The sequence below is a fragment of the Porites lutea genome, chromosome 3, assembly GCF_958299795.1.
Source record: "Porites lutea chromosome 3, jaPorLute2.1, whole genome shotgun sequence".
NCBI lineage: Eukaryota > Metazoa > Cnidaria > Anthozoa > Scleractinia > Poritidae > Porites > Porites lutea.
In genome coordinates, this window is record NC_133203.1 from 48,738,817 (window position 1) to 48,761,580 (window position 22,764).

At 37.3% G+C, this 22,764-nt stretch overlaps 1 protein-coding gene and 1 pseudogene across 1 annotated transcript; one reads left to right on the forward strand and one right to left on the reverse strand.

Annotated features, from left to right (window-relative positions):
• Positions 1-761: 761 nt before the first annotated feature.
• LOC140929851 (helicase POLQ-like) overlaps positions 762-22,764 on the reverse strand; it is an 85,624-nt pseudogene continuing 63,621 nt past the window's right edge.
• Positions 22,092-22,700, forward strand: LOC140930017 (uncharacterized). The gene has a single exon (XM_073379677.1). It carries the CDS (start codon positions 22,092-22,094, stop codon positions 22,698-22,700), a length of 609 nt encoding a protein of 202 aa, XP_073235778.1.

Sequence of the window (22,764 nt, forward strand, 5' to 3'; positions counted from 1 at the left end):
GTCTTTGTGGACTCCAGAATCTAGCAAATTTTTCGGCAAAATCTCCAGGAGCGAATGGGTTAAGGAATCCGCGAATCCCACTAACGATTGGAATCCGGAATCCCAGTTCCACTGACAAACATCCAGAATCCAATACCTGCACTAGAATCCACGGCGTGGAATCCAGAATAGAGGACTGTCTTGGATTCCCTGACATGGGGCGAGAGATTAAATAAATGTTTGACAAAGGTAACATAATTATCACTTCTCCACTTGACTGTAAATCCCAGTTCAAGCTGTGGAACTGCATGGTATTTACAACTGTACAACTTTTGACAAACCCTGTTTGGCCTGTTTTAAATAATTCTTTATAGATTGTTAATTTTCTCATTCGCAAAGTGATTTTGGTATTTTTTAAAATCTGGTTCGTAAATATCGTTTTATGTCTTTAAAACAGATTGAACTTAGGTTTTGTTGTTCTCGATATACTCTTCAATAAAACTTGCTCCCCCCTCATAGAAGTAGTTAACTGATGTTTGTCATTTCAATCGTAACTCCATGTCACTACGAATTCAAGCTCAGAATTATAACTATGTATTAAAATCCACTCACTGATTTACCCTTTGTTCAATCTAAACATTCTAAGTTGGTGTGAAAGCTTTCACCTGTCCTGACAAAAACATAATTCCGCGTCTTATAAGAAAATATAAATAGAGCATATAATAGTTTCATACATATTACAAAGTCAAATTCGAAAAATAGTTTATCTTATGTGCGTTAATTTTCTGTGAATTGAGTAAACAATAACTTTGATAAGCATTCATTTTCTTTCAGCAATTCGACACATGTAGAGCCTTTCGTATCAGAGGCGATTCTGTGCTCTAAAACCCTGATATACTTATAAAAACCTTATCATTTTCTGCAATGAACATATAATTACTACTTTCTTTTCTTTTCACTTCTTCAGTTAAAGGCATGAAAATCACTTGTCCTATGTGTTCGGTTTCTCTGGGACAGTTGTCATCTCTTCTGCTTCTTCCCGCAAAGCGTCCGCTTTCTCTTCTAAGAGCATCTAAAAACAAAATAAATACCATTTTACTGCCATTTCCCGGTTCTAAACTTTCTCTCAGTAGCGAGGTCAGTCACCTCTAGCTTTTGAAATCTGGCAACTTAAAGATTATTTTCACATTAACATTTTCTCCTTTCCCTTTCGCTGTTGTTTTTGTTTTGTCGTCAAACGGACAACTAGCCTGCGTAACAGGCCCCGGTTTTGTTAAATTTGTCGGGGTGAAGGACGAAATTTTGCACTATATAAAACCAAACCAAAAAACATTAACCGGCGCTTGCCACGCAGGCCAACGGACAACTGGCTCACACTTGATTGAGTGAAAAATCAAGGAAACTTAAATTAACCCTAGCCTCATATAGATTCTCCTGAAAATACACACAAAAAAAATCCTGTAACACGTCTTTTTATATTTTTCTCTTATTCCTCTCTTGTAATTGGCTTCGTGAGCACGTCCCGCTTTAGATTAGCCATTGCTATTTGCGGGTGTGCAAAACTTGTAAATTTTTCAGAAAAGCAATATATAAAGAGTGTGTAGGTGTGTACGCTCAACACCACAACCCCACGAACAGCAACAAGAGATCCATCTAGTTCAACCGGTTTTACCTTAGCAGCTGACACGATCTGATTGGCTTGTCGTCTTGACAGGTGCTCAATATCAGCCACAAGGGAATTAACATCGGCCCAGGCCAGACTGTTAAGGCTTTTATAGCCTGCCTTGAATAACTGCCGTGCACGAGCCTGCGGAGAACAAGGAAATATAATCATCACTACTGACCAATCAGGTAGCCGTAAGAACAGAATGTAACAATTGACGTAAAATGCAACAATAACACAAGATGTAACACCTTTTGGCGCAAAACGTAACATTAACCCGAAATGTAACAACTTTTGACCCACAACGTACCAACGTTTTAACGCAAAATGGAACAAGTTTTTGACGAAAAATGCAACAATATTTTTTTAACCCGAAATGTAATAATGCGTAATATAACAACCTTGAAATAACTGAGCGACTTGGATATTGTGTGGTGGTAACAAAAACAGATTTTATATTACGTTATTACGTCAAGTGACTTGAAAACAAGTACTCTTCTATGCAAAAAGAGTACTAAAAAAGCAAAATTAGCATCGAGTGCTTCAAATGTTAGGGCAACTAAGAACTAATTCAGGAGACTTGATTGCAGATTTCACCACTGTTGGACAAACTTGACCCGTCACGACCCCTGTTAGTTGAACCTAAAGAAGCAGATGCATTTCTATACGGCTTTACTAGTCCCCTTACCCGACCCCGCGTCCCCCTCCCAGAAAAAAACACTTCACGGAAAGGGCCTTTATTTGGAAGCGAAAGAAATAAATCTCTATTAACCTGCTTGACACCAAGGACCTCCATAAGCGGAACAAGCTCCAAGGTAGCAGTGTAGGATAACTTCTTAACCATGGCCTCAAGTAATAAATTCACTCCCCAAAACTCCTGCAGCTCCTGTAGAGTGACATCACAAGGTCATAAACCATACAGTTCTCATTAATCATTGTAGAACAGTTTTCAAAAACGGTTGAACCTCATTAGTATGGAAACCAAAGGGACAGACTCAACTGTTCAAATTATGGATTTGTCCGAATCATACAGATAAGGAATGTATGAATTCTTGTATCTTTGGGGACAAAAGGACTGTCCGTGAATGAGTATTTCGTTTAGTTTTGTATACTAATACAGTTTGTGATTAGCTTAAAATCTCCCGCCACTTTCTCAGCCAATAAGAATTGAAAACAAATCCAAACGTCACTTAGTCGCCCGCGTTTTCCCGCGCTTAACACGGATCATGTGTTTTACTTTGAGTTCTGATTGGCTGTTTGAATCCCCTGTACCTTTGACCGCCGGGGCAGTGTGATAACCTGTTATGGCTTTAGGAAACTCGATTAAAACTCGCATTCGTGGAATTTTCAGCCCGTCGGTAACTGTAAAACCAAGTCTCCCACTAAAGATATAACGTTCTATTCGAATTTTCCACTAACAATCTTTCACCACTTTCTGTTTGCAAAATCAAATATATACCACGTCTCAATCTTTGGAAAACGATAATTCCGCATAAAGAGTCCAGTAGATGTAGAGTTCGTATTGGCCTTAATGTTTTGTTAAACATACAGGATCATTTAGCATGCGAAGATGCCATTTTAGTTCGTTTACTAAAAGGTGAAGCAGGAGGAATTGGGCTCACACTATCGAGATTCAAGACAGCGAATTTGTAAGGCTGAATTTGAATTACAGTCGACTTCCGATAACTCGAACCTTCAAGGGAAATCGAAAAAAGGTTCGAGTTATCGGGAGTTCGAAGAAAATAGCCCAGAGTAACGTAAAAAACAGTTTTTATTGCACAGTGAACATTTTAATTACATTTAATCGTAGAAATGTCAAGTGAAAATTAAAAGATACTTCTAGATTATAAACTAGAACGTAACGTAACAAAACATAGCCTAAATAGAGCATGCGTTTTACTGTTTTGGGAAGAAAAGCTGCTTCACGTTAGCCTGTGACAATCGACATCAGCCTCCACTAGTAAACTATACTCCTACAACACGTCAATAGGAAATCCAAAATTCAATGTTTCGGACGCCCGTAGACCGCTTTTTTTCCCGACTTTTTACGGCCTCAAAACATGGTTCGAGTTATCGAGGGTAAAATTATATAGAAAATGACCTGAGGGGAAACGAAAATTGGTTCGAGTTAGCGGGAGTTCGAGTTATGGAGGGTTCGAGTCACCGAGGGTAAAATTACAGTGAATGTATGACGGAAATCCAGGGGAAATCGATTTTGGTTCGAGTTAGCGCGAGGTTCGGGTTGGCGAGGGTTCGAGTAATCGGGAGTCGACTGTATTAGTATTCCTTTTTTCGCAGTTTGAAAGACAAGGCCATTATTTAATCAGTTTACTAAAATACCGGTGTTTGTGGTTTATTCTTGTAATGGGCGAGCAATCCTACTAATACTGGTTAGACGTACCTGAGTGAAATGCACCATGCATGAGGCAAATGATGAGGCTGAAGTTAAAACATTCTGCACAAATCCTCGTGTCACGTTAAACAAACTAGCAACGTCCCAGATGGTGTTCTCATTCATCAGTTTGTACAGGATGAGAGTTAAGTAGAACCGCCTGACGGAAGCTTCTTCACTGTCGTCCTATAATGAGCGTCAAGAGAGGATTTTAGCGATAACCTCACTATAAGTGATTTCTTTACTTAAGCGCCCCCAATTCAGTTATTTTGTTCCCTTGGTAACCCCCTGCCAACCGCCATCTCCCTAAATGACAAGAAAAAATACTTAAACAGAAAGCATGACAAAGTTAAAAGATTGTATGACAAAGACCAACATAAGATTCAAGCTCCTTGATAAACTCTCTTTTGACTCGTCGCAAAATCCTTTTTAACTGACTGCTTCACCAGCCCAAAAAAATGTCTGTGTAGAACGCTACATGATTAGGCAAGCTAGAGGGGCTAAAGAAGAAAGCAAAAACTCGAGAAGAAAAGAGTAATACTTGTACCTTCTTGACCCGTTGCCCTGTAGCTCTTCTCGATAATAAGCTTTCTGTGGCTCCTACCAATTCAGCCACTCGCTGTTCTGAATCACCTAAAGACAACACCTGTAATGAAATCATATAAGACGTGAACGAGAAAATCAAGACCACAAAAGACATTACAAAGATACAAAAGCAGTCGCGTGGTCGATGGACCGGCACTATTTCTGCCTCTTTTTCCATCAAAAAGATCCTCAGAGACCTATACTACCGTCCTTAAAAAGGTTTTTCAACTAATATGGAACCTAATTTTAACATTTTAAAACCATCTGATTTTGTTCAGGTGTCTGTTAACATAACGGGAAGAAATAGTGACTGTTGACCGTAAAAAGCCAAAATGTTTACCGTTAACCGTAAATTCTACCATCCCATTGAGACAAACTCGTTCCCACTAAAGACAATTAGCCTAAATATCATCCGATTGCTTCGAGTCGTTTTCTCCTCGAGGGAGTAATAACGACTCGAAGTAATCGGTTGAAATTCAGGCTAGGCGATAATTTGTTTCCTCTTTCAAATATTGGTAGAGACAGAGGATGACGTCATTGACCTCATTGTTCAATGAGGGCGCAAGCAAATTATTGGTTGGAACATCTACATTCTGGTTTTTAAATTAAGTTTAAAGGATTCCTTTTTACACGACGCGTAATTTTCACATTCCGGCTGATTTCTTTGCGTATTTCTGTCTGATCCGTACCTGTTTAAAATAAGTCATCCATTGCGGCTCAATTGAATCCCTGATGTCCAACGGCGTCACAAGATAAAGCAGATGCAGTTCATTGGTTAGTACCAAGTTCTCCAGTGCTCTTGTTACCTCGCGATAGATCACAGGACTGCTCTCCACATCAATGCACCCTATAAAGGTAATGTTGCCACACACATAAGTGCAATTAACGGTGTCAAAGGAGCAGTGGTTGCTTAAATTATGTTTTTATGTCCCTGAGACTGCCCGCTAAAGTTGAAGGACCCATGTCAAGGCGAGTTCCACATTTTTTGTTGAAAAAGGAGCTAAAATTATAACTCAGTCATCTCTTCTTAAATTAGGAACTCCAAAAAAAAGATATCAAATCATTTTATCGAAAGAAAAAATGGCATGATCGCTTTTTGTTCTTTTTTTTTTTACAACACAATGGTTTAACTTGCAAAAGCTGGCCCAAATTGTTCCACGGTTTGCAATCCATTTCCATCCTGGTTATTGATGGCAAAAGACACACACTTAAAGTTGAGGTACAGTAATAGAGTTATTTCAGGCTTTCCAATATGTTATTAGGATTTTGATGTAAAACCGAAAGATCGTGATATAGCTGCTTAAAACAACATGAATTCAATTTTTTACGACGTTTTGAACCTTAAAAAAATGACTTAATTTACAAGGTATTTTGATCAGCACTGCTTTATAGCTTGTTTTGAAACGCATTTTTAGTCCGGTTATAAAACCCCCGGATATAAGCCACTCCCCTCCTCCCCCATACCACTTACGAAGTTGTATAATCCCAGCGCTTATCAGCGGAAGTTTAAGGTATATTTCTGTACTAGGACACGTCCGCAAGTATTTGCCGCTAAGAAACGCACCTTTAAATGTGGCCTGTCCCAGATGGGTGACTTCTATATTCCTGCTCTGTGCTGTGTTAATTATTATGACATGTCCGAGTTGTTGTAGTGACTCAAGTGATGTTTCAAGCTCTTTTTCTATGTCAACTGACTGCGCAGGTGACTGTACAAACAGCAGAGTGTTCTGCATGAACTGCTTAAGTTCATCAACCGTCGAGCAAAGCTGTTTAAGAAACGAAAGATGGAAAGCTAATATTTTTATCAACACAGATGTCAAGGCTTAGGGTAGTGAGAAAGGAAATATATACAAAGAAATTTCAATTACTACAGCTCTTAAGCTCTCAGTTCCGGTAACTGATCACCTGTTCTATTACAGTTTCTTTTGGTGGTCCCTTTCACAGGTTTAAACGTTTAATAATTAAAACTAGAAATACGTGAATCGCAGAACCTATTTCCTACCCTTCCATATTCATTAACTCGTGAATTCAGTAGGCCTTGGATGTTCGCATTGTTTTAGAGTGTGTACATGGAGTTATGAGGCACACGGCGTACTGACTTTCCTTGCCGACGACTTTCCGCACATTTTTCCGGCTTCGCCTATTTTCCCCACACCTGAAGAATGGGCAGCCAGCCATATTCACATAACATTTCAAATCCTTGACTGACGAGCATTAGGCCTACCTTTAATCCAACAAGAGTAAGAAGCAACACCCGTAACCCTTTGCCATTTTCATGCAGCAAGCTGCTGCGACAGCTCTCCAAAGGACCTGAGAACAGGTGACTAATCTGTAACAAATATAAGAAAATGAAAACCTCGTTCGAGGTCAGTATTGGTAGTTATACTCGTAAATGACCATTCATCATCATGAGGGGATTATTACTTCTTGTTTTCATAAACAAGATCTCCTCAGGAGAGAATGTGCTAGCCCTTGCATCGATAATGACCTCTTTTATTTTTGAAAAGTTTTGAATGAGCGTTTTTTGCATTCCGCCCAAAGTTAAAGCGTTACAGCGTGGACATGTTAACCCTTTAAGTCTCAAGGGTGACCAACATCAATTTTCTCCTAACAATATCCATATGTTGCAAAGATGAATGGTTATGAGAGTTAATAAAATGATCACTAAAGAGAAAATGCTTTGATCTGTTATCAAACTCTCTCAACTAATTCTTTTAAGAAATGTATGGAGATCAGTATGGAGAATTTATATGTGAATACTGGGGCTTAAAGGCGCTTAAATAGCGCGACGAAGTGTAAATAAACTCGGAAGGACATTATTTTGTAAGTATATACATGCAAAAACTAATGATATTGGCGTCATGATGTCGCCGAAACGTCTGAACTTTATTTCGTTAGTTTTTACTAGGTTTATAAACTAAAACCATCAAGATAGAGCAGAATAAGTTATCAGGTGTTTTGGATTCTCGGAGTCTACAGTGTTCAAGAGTGTAAATTAAGCAGTTTACAGTGTACGGAATAAACCTGTGAGTTCCAGAACTGGTGCACGACTACTCTTCTACAAGGATACGACACATATCCAAATCAGATCCAACCTATAAAAATGGCTGGGTTCATACACAGTAAGTTCTCGCACCACTTTCAGTAGGCTCGATTACCAGTCAAGGGAAGACCAGAAATCGAGAAAACGGGGGAAATCGAGTCTACATGACAGAAAACAAACAGAAACAATTAAAAACAAACAAATAAGGGGTTGAGTTCCTGAATAATTCCCTTGTCTTCTTCAGAACTCTTCCTTTGACGTTTCTCTTCACTCTATCATAGGCGAGCCTCTTGTTACCATGCAAAAAACTGCGGCTAGATCAAACATAGGCGGCTGCACGTTCACAACAGAGACATCCAAACAGGTCCAGTTTCTAGACTTTCAGGAAGTTCGTTTTAACACTGGGTCATCGGCCGTTTTCCCGACTTCGTCGCTCAGAAAACTCGACTTGTGGGCAAGTCTACTCGCTTTGTTTCGTTTTTAGCAATTTAATAGTATAGTTTATTTAGTGTCCCCAATTAGTCTTATCTGGGCGAAATAATTTGACGTTCAAATAAAGATTTTATCTATCAATCTATCAGTTTCCTGTTGTCAGTGATTGAAACGAGTCCGACTTTTGGTCGAGGTGTCAAAAGTCGGACTCGATTCTTGTCAGCAAGTCTATACTCAGTTTTTAATTTCCTGTTGTGATGACTGAAACATAATAGGCGCTTTTCTATGCATTTTTCACACCCCGTTGGATAAGCTTATCTGTCGCTTTAGAACTTCCTTAAAGGGCATGTAAACCCAAAAATGCTACAATTTTGTTTGATATGAGTAGGATGTATACCGAAAGTACTTCATAAATCTTCTATCTTTTTTTCGATACAAGCCTATTTTGACCTGAGAAATCACCTCTGAAAGTTCACTTCGTCCGCCATTTTGATTCCACCATCTTTGTTGTGACGTCACGAGTGGAATCTCTGCCTATCGGAAGTCAAAAACATCTTTGGGACCTTTACGAACACGTGTGTTGTCTAGTTTCCTACAAGAATATTTTTTTGGTTTGACAATGGTAAAGCGGTGTGTCGTTGGATCTTGTAACAACTCGAACAAAACAGGGTATTTTACTCATTTTTCCCAAAAGAAGAAAGAATTCGGCGCCAGTGGATTAAATGTGGAGACTTCTTACGACCTACGGAACACTCCATAATCTGTGGCGCTCATTTTGCACACGAATGTTTCGAGGATTATGGGATGGTAAAAATGGGACTTAAAGATAAAAGAAACAATTTGAAAAGCGATTCGGTGCCCGCAATTCAGTCCCAGAGACCCGAAGTATTGCCCGAAGCGCGTAAATTAGCGGACTATGGAGAGCGAAGAAAAAGAAATATCGGCGCCTGCGAGTCAGACTTCTGGCAAAAGGTCACGAACAAGTAGAGGTGCACACAAGTTATCAGTTTCTAGGGTAAGTACGCCAATGTAATAATTAAGAAGGATTTTTTTTGGTTTGGTCAGTATTAACCGTTCCCCCTTCCTCAAGTTTATTCAATCTTTTTTCACAGATATTGGCCGGTAACAAACGTGCCTCCGTCACTGCGAACGCCGTCACGTCAGCTTCTGAGTCTATGCCCGTCGACACTGAAACAAGTCCTTGCTCTGAAGATGTGACATCTCCCAGGTTTAAAGAGGCAGCAGTTCAATGTGATATTCTGCACGAAACGTCTCTAGGTAAAGGTAGGTTACGCTTAGACATAATCTTACCTCGCTTTTTTCTTGCCCCCTAACCGATTATCTAATGTAGAATCTCTATCCAGCAGGCACACAATTAGAACCCTTGAGAGACGATTTTCAAGAGCAGTGCGACCTTATAGTTACAGCTCTTTTAAGCACTAATACACCAGAATGCAGCCCTGTTAAAAGTCTAGGAGGACGCAGCGTGGACGATGACAAAGATTTCGATTATGTTCAACCGACTGATTTGTCTCTTGAGGAAGCCGAGGACGACATTGAAGAATATGAGGGGAGTCCGTCAAAGTAACGTACCGCCGTACACTGGTTATGTTTTTGAAGAGATATCGCACTTTGTTTGATTGCTTTTTTTTTCTTACTTTTATTCTTATTCGTTAAAATATAGGTTAATTATTGCAGGTTTGGTGGCTGTAAACCAATGTAGGAGGTGCCAAAATCCGCAGGAAATCTTTGGCGTATTTTGTTTACTGCACAGGAAGGGAGCGCCACTCTTACTTTTCTGCCAAGATAACCCCAACACCATCGCACAAGTTGACGATAAGCGATGTAGCGAAATTTTCTAGACACGAACGAAAGGAAAAATGTTGGAATAAATATATAACTACGAATATTCAGTCATATTTAAACTGTTCATAATTTTTTTATGTATATAGTGAAAATTTCAGAACTAGTAAACATACTCGTGCCCTCAATGACTGTCTGTGTCATGTTGTTGCCTATATGCATAATACGTCGTTTCAAGGACCCTCACATCCAAGCAAGTAGACTGAAATCCTGGATGTTCTGTTATACAGGACATTTGGACCTCCGTCTGCTCTTCAATTTTTTGCCATATTTGCCCTCTTTCATGACAACATACGTTTTCGGGTACTGAAGGCATCGTCTGACACATTCCACACCTAAATTACAATAAAAAAAGTAAGGACCTCTTTCATAATGGCTTGAGTTGATCTTAGTCTCATGATAAAATTACTCCAAAATAAAGGCAAAAGGTATAAGCAATACAATTTAAGTCACAAAAAAAAATTACCAGTCTGTGTTGCCAAGACGATCCGTCTGACTTTCGGTTTCGTCCTCACGGCTTTGTTGTTGTTGTTGTCCATCATCTCGTTGAACTCTGCGAGGCTCATAACGATAGGGACGCGGACCTGTGTCTTCAAAAGGCTCTGAAGTTTCAACTACATCGCTGTCATATAAATTTATGTCGTAAAAATCACTTTCGTCGGATGAATTCTGCTCTGAACTATCCGAACTCTCACTTATCGCTCGATCGAGCCGCAATAGTGATAATCAAGTTGCGCAATAGACTGGTTCCACTCGTTACGTCACAGGTAATTTCATATTGTTAACCGGAAGTTAATGTGTCGTAGAAAAAGCCGTGTTTTCGCCTTAGGGGCATCGAATTGGCAGAAAATAATAGCAAAATCGTTTTTAGAATACTTTTTTACATATTAGGGGATAAACTTGTATTTTTGGGTTTACATGCCCTTTAATCTTGACCAGAAAAGCAGTGCACTATCCCGCTAAAAAACCCCTCAAAGTTTCATTGCACGCGGCTTATAGCGTGTAATCATGTACTAATGCATGCTGAGCTTGCAATGGCGTTCTCAAATTTTGCTTCAGTACGACTGAATTTGTATTTTAAGTCACCTAATGTTTGGTGACCTGTGTTTAATACTCTGATTGTAATGTCACATGTGGCGGAAATGCTAGTCTGGAAGCTCAGCTTAGATTCACAGTGGGTCCTGATAACCGCAAGTTGACAAGCATAGGGATTTGTAAAGCCGCGTAGCAATTGTGTAAACCGGCGCCGCGGTTGTTCCGAGTGTTAACCTTTTCTAATTCACTCTTAGACGTGAGTGGCTAAAAAAAAAATATATTTCCAAATTTCATTTAGTAAAAATGCTTAAAACAAAGAGCACCATGTGAAAGTGCTGCCCAACAGGTTTCATTTGAATGGTCACATCATAGGATTTTTTTACAGTCTCAAAAGTAGATGCCATCTTTACAAAACTTCATATTAAGCTGATTCATCCTACAGGCATAGATAGCTGATGAAGTGATATTTCATATAAAAAAATATATATCAAAAAACAACACCATTCACTCACACTGAGCTGAACCATTCGGGTTTTTATTAATCACCCTGGGCATACTAACTATTCTCAGAAAAAAGGAAAGGATAAGTCGAAAGGAAAAGGAAACTGTATGTTGTTGTGGATAGTATGAAATGAGAAGCTTTACAACAAGATGGTAGCGCAGTCGGCACGTGCAGTAAAAACTGGTAAAAGAAACGCGCGGGAGCTGGGGGAGAGAGGGCGGTCTCCTATTTTTTTTTTCCCGCCATCGCCCCCTTCCCAGATCGCGCGCGTCTTATTTTCGCTTGGCTTGTTTTATTTCTATCTGAGAGCCTGGCAGAGGCTACACCTAGACTAGCAGTTTAGAAGCTAAAGAAACATGTTTTACATCTCTCAACAGTCACAATAAAAAAAAATCCGGCACATTTCAGCAATCCTCTTTCAATTAACAAACAAGTGTGTTTATCACTTAACCCCTCAAAAGGTTTAAGGATGCAAAAAAAGGTTAAATCGAGTAAACAGCCCCCATCCTCCCCCCCCCCCCTCAGCTTATCACCCATCCCCCCTCCCCGCACGCGTTTGAACTCTATCGTGTCTACTGTACAAAATTAATCGTATCGCATCAACTTGACACTTCTACTAAGCGGAAGCGGCAGTTTCTAGTATGCCCAAGGCAAACCCGAGTTTTTAAGTTCTAAGAATCACGGAAACAGGCGCATCCTAAAGTAGACTGAACAACATGAAATGGAGAATATATCAGTAACGGAGGTACCGTTGGATGTCTTGCTCAGGTCGACTATGAGGGTCTCCTTTTACCACCCAGCGCTCCCTTAATCCTCCTTCCTTAGATCTGCTGCCAGAAAAATCGATTGCGCTCATTTCGGGATCGCTGACGTCGCTTTATCGTTGGGTAAAAAACGTTGGGGAAAGTGTTAACTCTTGCAGGCTATACAGGAGTATCGGCTCCGTTTCAATAACAAATATCTTTCGACGCCAAAATTTCTTCTCAGGAAACCTGTTAAGGCGGACACCCTTTATTTAGCTGACACTATACCGTTGAATTGCAATAATAATAATAATAATAATAATAATAATAATTTAATTCTCATATTGCGCGCTTTCCATGAAATGATCAAGCGCGCAATACATGATTTCCATCTATAATAATTTAATACAGGGTATCTAACAAATAATTATTTAAAAGATAATATGATTAAATTAAAATATACAACATATGTTAAGATACTAGTAATTATCGTGATAAAAATTAATAAAAAGCTTCCCTGAAGAGGTGCGTTTTTGGATGGCACTTGAAAATCCCTCGATCTGTAATGGAACGAATCTCACGCGATAGTACATTCTAAAGTGCCGGAGCTGCGACCTGGAATGATGTCTCTCCTAATGTAACCCTACTTCTATAAGTTGGCGTAGCAAGCAACAAACCATCCGACGAGGATCTTAAATTATAATTTCCTGATCTTTTTATTGACACAAGTTCTCTTAAATACGTTGGCGCGAATCCATGGATGGCCTTAAAAACAAATAGTAGAATCTTAAAACTAATGCGTTGCCTAACCGGTAGCCAGTGCAGCTTGTACAGCAACGGCGTTATGCGACAGTAGCGTGGCGCGCGACAAACTAGTCTTGCTGCGGCATTTAAAACGCGCTGAACCTTATTCAGGTGAGAAGCTGGCAAGCCATATAAAAGACTATTACAATAATCTACGCGCGAGGTAACAAACGCATTTACGAGGGCTTTAGTTTTGCAACACTACAATAAAACAAGAAATTATTTCCCACGAGCACATTTAAGTCACACGGCATCAAGTGGAAATTGTACCGAGTTTTAGGGTTTTCAAAACAACATTTGACATGATTTAATTGAAAAAGTTTGAAGTTGTGTACAGGAAAAAAGTTCAGGCTGCCCTCAACTAACCAGATTTTAGTTCAAGCTGTCCTTTCTTAGGAACAGCATTTTACTCTCGTTTGTTTGTTTTCCTGTCTGGGTTATACAACGTTCTCAAGCGACACTTAAATTCATCTATCATTTTATGATTACGCATTCGTCCACTCCTACAAAACGTGAAGCCTCAACTACACACATCCACTCTATTTGACAGGGATTTTTTTCCTCCATTTTCAGAAAAACTCTCATAACAGATAGTGTTGTTGAATCGTTTTCGCTCGGCCACATATGTATCCGCTTCCGTTCGAAAACAGATGTTTTTTTCAGTTTATCCACAATAGCTTTGAATCACTCTAACTACATCCTCTCCTCATCTCATAAAAACTGCTTGTAGACAAAGTTGTCCAACCAGTCCCATCAAGCCGTTTTTCTAGTCTAAATCAAAACCTCCAAGGACGTACTTGGTGACTTGTTAATTGCTCCGATTTTCGAGATCAGCAGAAAAATTACAGGGGTACACAACGACAAAATGTTTCCAAATACGTCACAAGTGTATCAATTAGCTTTCTCTATGCTTTAGAAGCCTGTTTGGTTAATTTGTAGCTGCCCTATGAGAACTATTTACTTGTCCGGATGTCTTAGGACAACCTTGGTCGTTCCGGGACTTTTAGGTGGCTCCTTCGTCTCATCCAAAACTTTCAGCTACCATGTTGCCGGTCGGGTCAAAAGAGTTCGCGGACGTGGAGTAGCCGTACTTCCACTGGAATATTCTAGGACACGTTTTGTCTTAATACCGAAATTTTGGAGGTTATGCGTTCATGCACCTTCGAATAGCGTGAAAATTGAAAGAAACCTGTACTTTGTCACGTGACCTGGAATCGGAACACATAGGGTCGATAAACAAGTATACAAACCGTGAACGTGATCAATAAGATGAGGAAATGTTACCATACTCCAAGTAGTACTAGAAGTAATCCCTCAAAAGATAATCTTACAAAGGTCCGGTAAATGAGGAGATCAAAAGCTACACACGGTTTATCGGGAGTTGACTTGAGGCCCGGGGCTGTCAACTCGAGTAGGTTCTGGGTGGGTAGATGTTGCTCAGGTCTCCAATTTTGGATCCTCGATGAAAGATACCTCGTCCTAGAAACAGGCAAATTTTCAATACCTCGTTCTACAGCACACTAGACCGTTCTAGGAACCGTGCTGAATATAAGGAAAGTTAGACCCGTTCTAGATCGTGAGTAATAAACTAACGAGCTTATTTGGCGACGCATACTCGTACAGGTATTTAGGGAAAGAACTAGCCCCCCGAGGCTTGAAGATGTTATTCTATGGAATTTCTTTTTCATGATTTCATGATTTGAAAATGAAAAGCATTTCCTTTTTCATAAGCCTTTCCTCACCCCACCAAACTGTTAAAAATTGACCCCGGCTTGGGTTGATAAGTGGAACAAACGAGCCCCGCAACCAGTTGCAAATTTACGAGTTCCCCGTGCAAAACTCGCGCTTTTTGGAGCAAAATGCAGTCCATCATGGACACATGTATCTTGATAGTTGTGTTTACTTTTGTAGTCTGTGTTCTTCAAATTCTCTTTCTGTATGTGATAGAGAGAAGCAGGAACTTAACGAGGTCGAGGTTTAATGGAAACCGTCAATGCGGCGATGAACAGTCTCGGAGGGAAGGAATACCCAGAAGAAGAAGAAGAAGAAGAAGAAGAAGAAGAAGAAGAAGAAGACAGCCCGTTGAACAAGAAGAATGACATGCATTTGGTACGCTAGATTTTTTAAGACACTTGGTGAATGTTGGCTGTTTTATTGTTGTTGTTGTTGTTGTTGTTGATACCATTGTTTGCTTGATTCGCTTTGCTTTGTTTTGTTTGAAAATGGTTAAACAGTTTGTTTTTAAGTGAAGAGTAAGCGCCATTTTACATTTCTTCCACATAACCAAACTTCAAAAATGCCGTGGTTTACTACGCTATAGGTCAGAAAGCAAGTGGCAAAATGTCATTTTAAAAAAATGTAAAGAGTTTCAGTTCCAAGGAAATTTTCACATAATTTGCTAACTACATTCAGCTTAGACATTCTTATAAATCCAGTTCCCCTAGAGCTCTACAACATAAATGTGGATGCAAATAATTTCCGACCCTTTTAACACAAACACAAACACCACCTAAAGAAGCTCCACATCTTTAGACCAGACAATTTGGGGTGTCGTTGCGTACGCTTGGACTTGAGACTATTTCCAAAACGTATCAGTAATCTAGAAGCATAAAAAAGTTTGCAGTCTGCCTGCCGCGCCTACGTTGACCACGTAGGAGGTAGCGTTTCCGAGCGGTTAGAGCGTTGAACTTACAATCCAAGGCCCCGAGTTCAAGTCCTGCCCTGGGCTGAGTTGCTCAAAGCATGGTTAGCTTTAACCATGGGTTAAGCAGTATCAAAACCAATACGTTGTCAAGGTATTAAACGCTGGTTAACGCTAACCATGCTTCGAGCAACTGATCGCTAAGCGAATTTGTTCTAGGTAGTCCCAAGTTCAAATCCTTGGCCACGCTTGTAAATAGCCAAACGGGTTGCCTCCAGTCATGAGAAGGAATTCTTACCGGTTAAGCTTCTCTTAATTATTTGTTACTGTCCTTATTTGTTAACCAAGAAGTACGGCTGGATTACCAGTTATTGTGTTACCCTATAAAATCATCATTTTAGCGACATCAATGAGCCGACGAATATAATCTGCTGATTAAACTATACAATAAATATAGTTATAAAGTAGGAACGGCCATGTTGAGGCTATTTCTAAAACTTATTTCACTGTAATTGTTTTGTTTTTGCACAGAACAAAAAGAAAGACGGAGGCGAAAAAAGCACCGGGGATGACGAAGGAGCGTTTAAGTTCTAGAAGCGTTAGGAGGATCAGCAGCGGACCAAGCTGCAACAACATCTAGAGATATTTTCATCCAGCTGGCCGCTTTTACAGACTCCTAAAATGACCACGAGCGATTACAGTAACAGTGGAATAAAAGCCAGCGGAACGTGTATAAAGTGACTTTGGAAGCATCGAATGAACAATGGAAAGCTTCTTGCAGAAGAACATTATCTATACTAACCTTTTTTTTTTCTCAGTACAACCTTTCTGAGAGGACAAGCAAGTAGTTTGCTAACATTTCCTATATACTTCGTCAAAAAATTACTGTGCGATATGTCGCAGATTGATTAGCGTCAGTAGAACTAGTCTATTTTTCTTTGAGCCCAGCTCGAAAATACCATTGTGCCCTTAAACGTGCAGGTTTGGGTTGTAAATCAAGTAAGCCTAACTGTTTCGATCTCTTTTGTTCTCAGAAAGAGCTGTGCATCAGCCTGTCTACGATTTGCGTATTCAGCACTTTCATTTACCAACGGAGCAGCGCTGATGTTAGCTACAATATATATGCGTCACTTACCACGAGTGACTAGTCGAGATATACATATATTTATAAAATAACTAAGATAGTACGCGCGCTCTTATTGGCCGAGAGGAGTGTTTGCGTAAGAGTATGTAAACATGGTTGTGGCGTCAAGATGTTTTGCTTTTCGCGCGCTAATCACGCAAGCACGAATTTGAAAAAGTTTTCGAGTTCAAAACTCAACAAGTTTACTTTATTTACCCATTCTTTCGTCGGCTGAAACTTGGAAAATCGTTACAAAGAAGGTGTGTCAATTTTTCTTCGCTTAAGCTGACATTTCAAGCGAGAAAAAGCCGTATTTTGGAAAGCATCTTTTTGCAAAACAAGAACTGATTACGCGTGCAAGACTTCGTGGACAAGACTTTGTGACTGGTAAGAATTTCTCTTTTAACCTTAGTTGTAGTCTCAGTTTTTAGCTACATGTTACTCGACCTTCATTTTAGAGGAACCTTCTTAAAACCACCCTTAGGTGATTGGAGGCCTCCTCTTAAAATATTATTTATACAACTATTATTATTATCGAGCCAACTACACTAGTTTTTTTTTTTTTACGTTCGCGTTGCTGTTGCCGTCGCAGTCGTTGCTGGTAAAGCTTCCTAATGTTTACCGACTGGACACCGGGTTAAGTTTACCTAAGTACATTGTCAGCTTTTAAAGAAGCAGTCCGCCAGCCAAAGTTCTAGCTAATTCTCAATAATATCCATATTCTATTACGTAATTAGGCTTTTTATTGTAAATAGGTATATCACGTAATTTAAGGCTTTATACTGTAAATAAGTTTTTGAATTTCCCTTTCTTTCTCTATTTTTTTTTTCTCGGCTTATTAGCAACTATATTGACTTTATTGACTTTATCTTCGACATGAAGATTTCAGTACCAAAACAATCAATATAAATACAAATGAAACAAAGTAAAATAAAATTTAAGTAAGAAAGAAAGGAACAACTATATATTGCATAAAAAGAAAAAGTACTTGGCTATGTACGGCTTCTACGCTACTCGTATGGTAAGAAAGTTAAATTAGAGTTCGGATATATAACAATTTAGAATATTTTCAATATAAGAGGCACTAAGATTTATTATGTTTTCATCACACATAGACATGATATATAAAAATAGTGCCTTGCAAGACATATTCGTAAAATTACTGTTTATCGAGTATGGGGTCTCCAAGAAGATAGCCCTTATATGAGAAAGTGATGAGTGAGTACATTTCAACAAATAGTGGAATTCATCACCAATTTCGGATCTATTACAAAGGGGGCAAAGCCTCTCAACTCTGGCATTTTTGCTAGAGGTCTAATCAACCTCATCAAACCCGACATCAAATAAAGCTTCATTCATTCATTCATTTATTCACTCACCTTGGGTTTGTCAGCATCTTTGATGATTAGAATACTTTCTCCTGACGTGTCAATCCCAGCTCGCCCCGCTCGTCCAATCATCTGTTTGTATTGACTTTGACTCAGCAACGCACTTCCAACATAAGGAGCACGGACGATAACCCTGAAAATAACAAACAGTTATGAGAATTATGGTTTTTCAGTATGTGACAACGGCACCATACCAAATTCATTTGGGCCAGAGCATTTTCTGATTTCACCTACGGTGTTCAAAGCAGGGGCGGATCTAGGGGGAGGGTGCAGGGGGTGCGCACCCCCCCTTCCCCCTGAGATGACCTGCCGTTTTCTAATACAACTGGTATCTGCAAAGAAAAACTATGTGGTTTATTGGTGTTGAAGTAGAGCAAGAGACGAGTGCACTCCCTCCTAAAAAGAATCCTGGATCCGCCCCTGGCTAAAAACAAAACGCACAGCAGAGTAAACAGAATGACAAAAAAGTACTGTGCAATATAGTAGTATAGGAAATGATTCCTTCTGGCTCACTTTAACATTTTTTTCTGGCTCAACTAACAAAGTCGCTCCTCTTGTTCTCTCATTCACTCGTTTCTCTCGTTTCGCTCGTTTCACTCGCTTACTCGCTTACTCACTCATTCGCTCTCAAGTAGTCGCTCTTTTGTTCGAAGAGCCAGAAAAAAATGTTAAAGTGAGCCAGAAGTAATCATTTCCTATACTACACTGTAGTAAAAAATTGATAATTAAAAAAATAAAATAATTAATAATATAAGATATGTCTAAATCATCTACAAATAAACAACTTATGAGTTTGTCTTTGGACGAATTAAAAAAGATTTTATCACAAGACAAACAAAAAGTTAGAAAAGATTATAAGGATTTGAAAAAAAAGATGAAAGTAATTGCTGAAATAAAGAAAGTGAGAAATATTGGAAATAAAATTAAACAAGGTAAAATTATACCAAAAGTTAAACCAAAAAAGATAAAATCATTTGAGGAGTATTTTGAGGAATGTATAAAAAATAAAAAAATTTCAAAAGATACCCCACCTTACTTACGAAAAGCTCTTGAGAGAGCTATGAAGGAGCATGAAGAAGGAATTGAAGTTGAAAAATCATCTTTAGACGAATTTGCTAAAAAATATATTATAAAAGGAAAACCGGGTTATTTGCCGAAACATTTTTTTGAACAATATTATTATACTATTAAAAAATTTATTAAAAATCATCGTAATACTAAATTAAGGTTTGTTTTAGTTTGTATGATGGAAAAGAAAGAAAAAATATCAAAAGATAGTGATAAATTTATGTATATTCAAGATAAATCATATTTTAATTCTAGTACTTTTAATAATTTTAAATCAAGTGATGAAAAAGTTATATTAAGAAGTACTTATAAAGAGATTAGTGAAAATATAGCTATTTATCAACAAAATGGTAGTGGGTGGTATTTTAAAGAAATTGTACAATTAGAAATTCATACAACAGAATTAAAACCAATGAAAGGTTCTTCTTATACTCCTCTTCCAGATTGGATTACGAGAAAAAAAGCAATTGTTAATATTATTAATAAAGATAATAAATGTTTTATTTGGTCAGTACTTCGTTATCTTTATCCAAGAGAAAAGAATGATTGTAGATTTACAGATTTGAAAAAGTATGAGAATGATCTTAATACTAAAGGAATAACATTTCCAATGAAAGTAAAAGACATTAACAAATTTGAAAAACTTAATCCAAATCTTCCAGGAGTAAATGTTTTTTCAAATGATGAATATACTATTTATCCTTTGAGAATGACTGAGAAAGATTGTAAAAATACTATTGATTTATTTTTGTATGAAGAAGATGGTAAATTTCATTATTCATTAATTAAAAACTTTTCCCGTCTTGTACGTAGTCAAATTACTTCAAGAACAAATGAACCAATTAATATTTGTAAGAGATGTCTTTGTCATTTTACAAAACCAGAATTATTAGATAAACACATCAAATATTGTTCTAGTAATAAAACATCATTTGTAAAAATGCCAGGTCCAAAAACATATTTGCATTTTACTAATTATGATAAACAACTTCCCATTCCTTTTGTTGTATATGCAGATTTTGAATGTTTTACTATGCCTATGAATAGCTGTTCTCCCAATCCTAAAGATTCTTACAACTATAACTATCAAAAACATGAACCATCAGGATTTTGTTTTTATGTAAAGGGTGTTGTAAATAAAAGAATTAAACCAATCATTTATACAAAACAATCAGATGATGAAGATATTGCTAAAATATTTGTAGAAAAACTTACAGAAATTACTAAAGGAATATATGAAGATTTTTATTGTAAACCAAAACCTTTAGTAATGAGTAAAAAAAATATTGAAGATTTTAATAATGCGGTTAATTGTCATATTTGTGGTGGTGAATTAGGTTGTGATAGAGTTAGAGATCATTGTCATTTTACAGGTGAGTACCGTGGAGCAGCACATAACAAATGTAATCTTATGTGTAAAAAACCAAGAATACTACCAGTTATACTTCACAATCTTCAGGGTTATGATGCTCATTTATTTATTAAACAACTTGCTAAAATTGATGGTGATCTTAGTTGTATACCATCTACTGAAGAAAAATATATTTCATTTTCTAAAACTATTAAAGTTGGAGAGTACAATCATATTAATGGTGATATTATTCCAATAAATTTTGAAATAAGATTTATAGACTCGTTTAAATTTATGCAAACATCACTAGCCAATCTTGTTTCAAATTTAAACAAAGATGATTTTCATATTACAAAACATGTTTTTAAGAGTAACACTTCATTACTAACTCGTAAAGGAGTTTTTCCTTATGATTATGTGTCATCAATTGATAAATTATCTGAAAAACAATTACCACCAAAACAGGGGTTTTATTCAAAACTATATAATGAAGATATAACTGATGAAGATTACCAACATGCTATTAAAGTTTGGAATACATTTGGGTGTAAAACAATAAGAGACTATCATGATCTTTATTTAAAATCTGATGTTATGTTGTTAGCAGATGTGTTTGAAAACTTTAGAAAAACTTGTCTCAAACATTACAAATTAGATCCAGCTCATTACTATACGGCTCCAGGTCTAGCTTGGGATGCGTGTCTGAAAACAACAAGTCAGCGTTTAGAATTATTAAGCGATTACGATATGTTAATGATGATTGAGCGTGGTATTCGTGGAGGAATAACTCACATATCAAAAAGGTATGCAGAAGCTAATAACAAATATATGAAAAATTATAATCCTGAAAAGAAATCATCATTTATACAATATCTGGACGCAAACAATCTTTACGGTTGGGCTATGTCTCAAAATTTACCAACACATGGTTTTAAGCAGATAACTAATATTACAGTGGAAAAGGTGATGGAAATTTTAGAAAAAACAAATAATAGTATGGCAAATACTGGTAAGAAGGGGTATATTTTTGAAGTTGATTTGGAGTATCCACCAAAATTATGGGATCTTCATAATGACTATCCTCTTGCACCTGAGACAATGAAGGTTGATGGAGTTGAAAAACTAATATGTCATTTTAAACCAAGAAAAAATTATGTTATTCATTACAGAGCTCTTAGACAATGTCTTGAGTTGGGTATGAAGATTACTGCTGTTCACAGAGGAATATCATTTTACCAGTCTCCTTGGATGGAACCATATATAAGAAAAAATACAGAACTTCGAAAATGTGCTGCAAACAATTTTGAGAAAGACTTTTTTAAACTAATGAACAATTCAGTTTTTGGTAAAACAATAGAAAATATTAGAAAGCGACAAAATATAGAACTTGTTGATGATCGTAAAAAAGCACTAAAACTATCAAGTCGTCCAAACTTTGATAGATGTACAATATTTGATCGAAATCTTATTGCTATTCATATGAAAAAGACAGAAGTGTATTTTAATAAACCAGTATATGTTGGTCAAGCAATTTTAGACTTATCAAAAACTCTAATGTATGATTTTCATTATAATTATATCAAAGATAAATATGGAAAAAAAGCTGAATTGTTGTTTACAGATACTGACAGTCTAATGTATCAGATTAAAACAAAAGATTTTTATAAAGATATATGTTATGATATAAAAAATAAATTTGATACTAGTGATTATCCAACAGATCATTCTTCTGGTATACTAACAGGAGTTAACAAAAAAGTGATTGGTATGTTTAAGGATGAAGCATCAGGAAAACAGATAACTCATTTTGTTGGATTAAGGCCTAAACTATACAGTTATAAACTTGAGGATGAAAAAGAGTTAAAAAAGTGTAAAGGAATAAAAAAAAATGTGGTAAAAAAGTCAATAATATTTGATGATTATGTTAGATGTTTATTTTCTGGTGAAAAAGAAATGAGAACTATGAAAATAATAAGAAGTGAGAAACATGATATATATTCTAAAGAGGTTAACAAAGTAGCTCTAAGCAATAGAGATGATAAGAGAAAAGTATTAAACGATCAAATACATACTCTAGCTATCAGATAATATATTTTAAGATAAAATAATTAAATATAATAAATGTTATATACAGAAGAAGAAATAAAAAAAT

Excerpts from the sequence above, each read along its gene's own strand:
- LOC140930017 (XM_073379677.1), top strand. The coding sequence starts at position 22,092 with ATGAAAAAGACAGAAGTGTATTTTAATAAACCAGTATATGTTGGTCAA.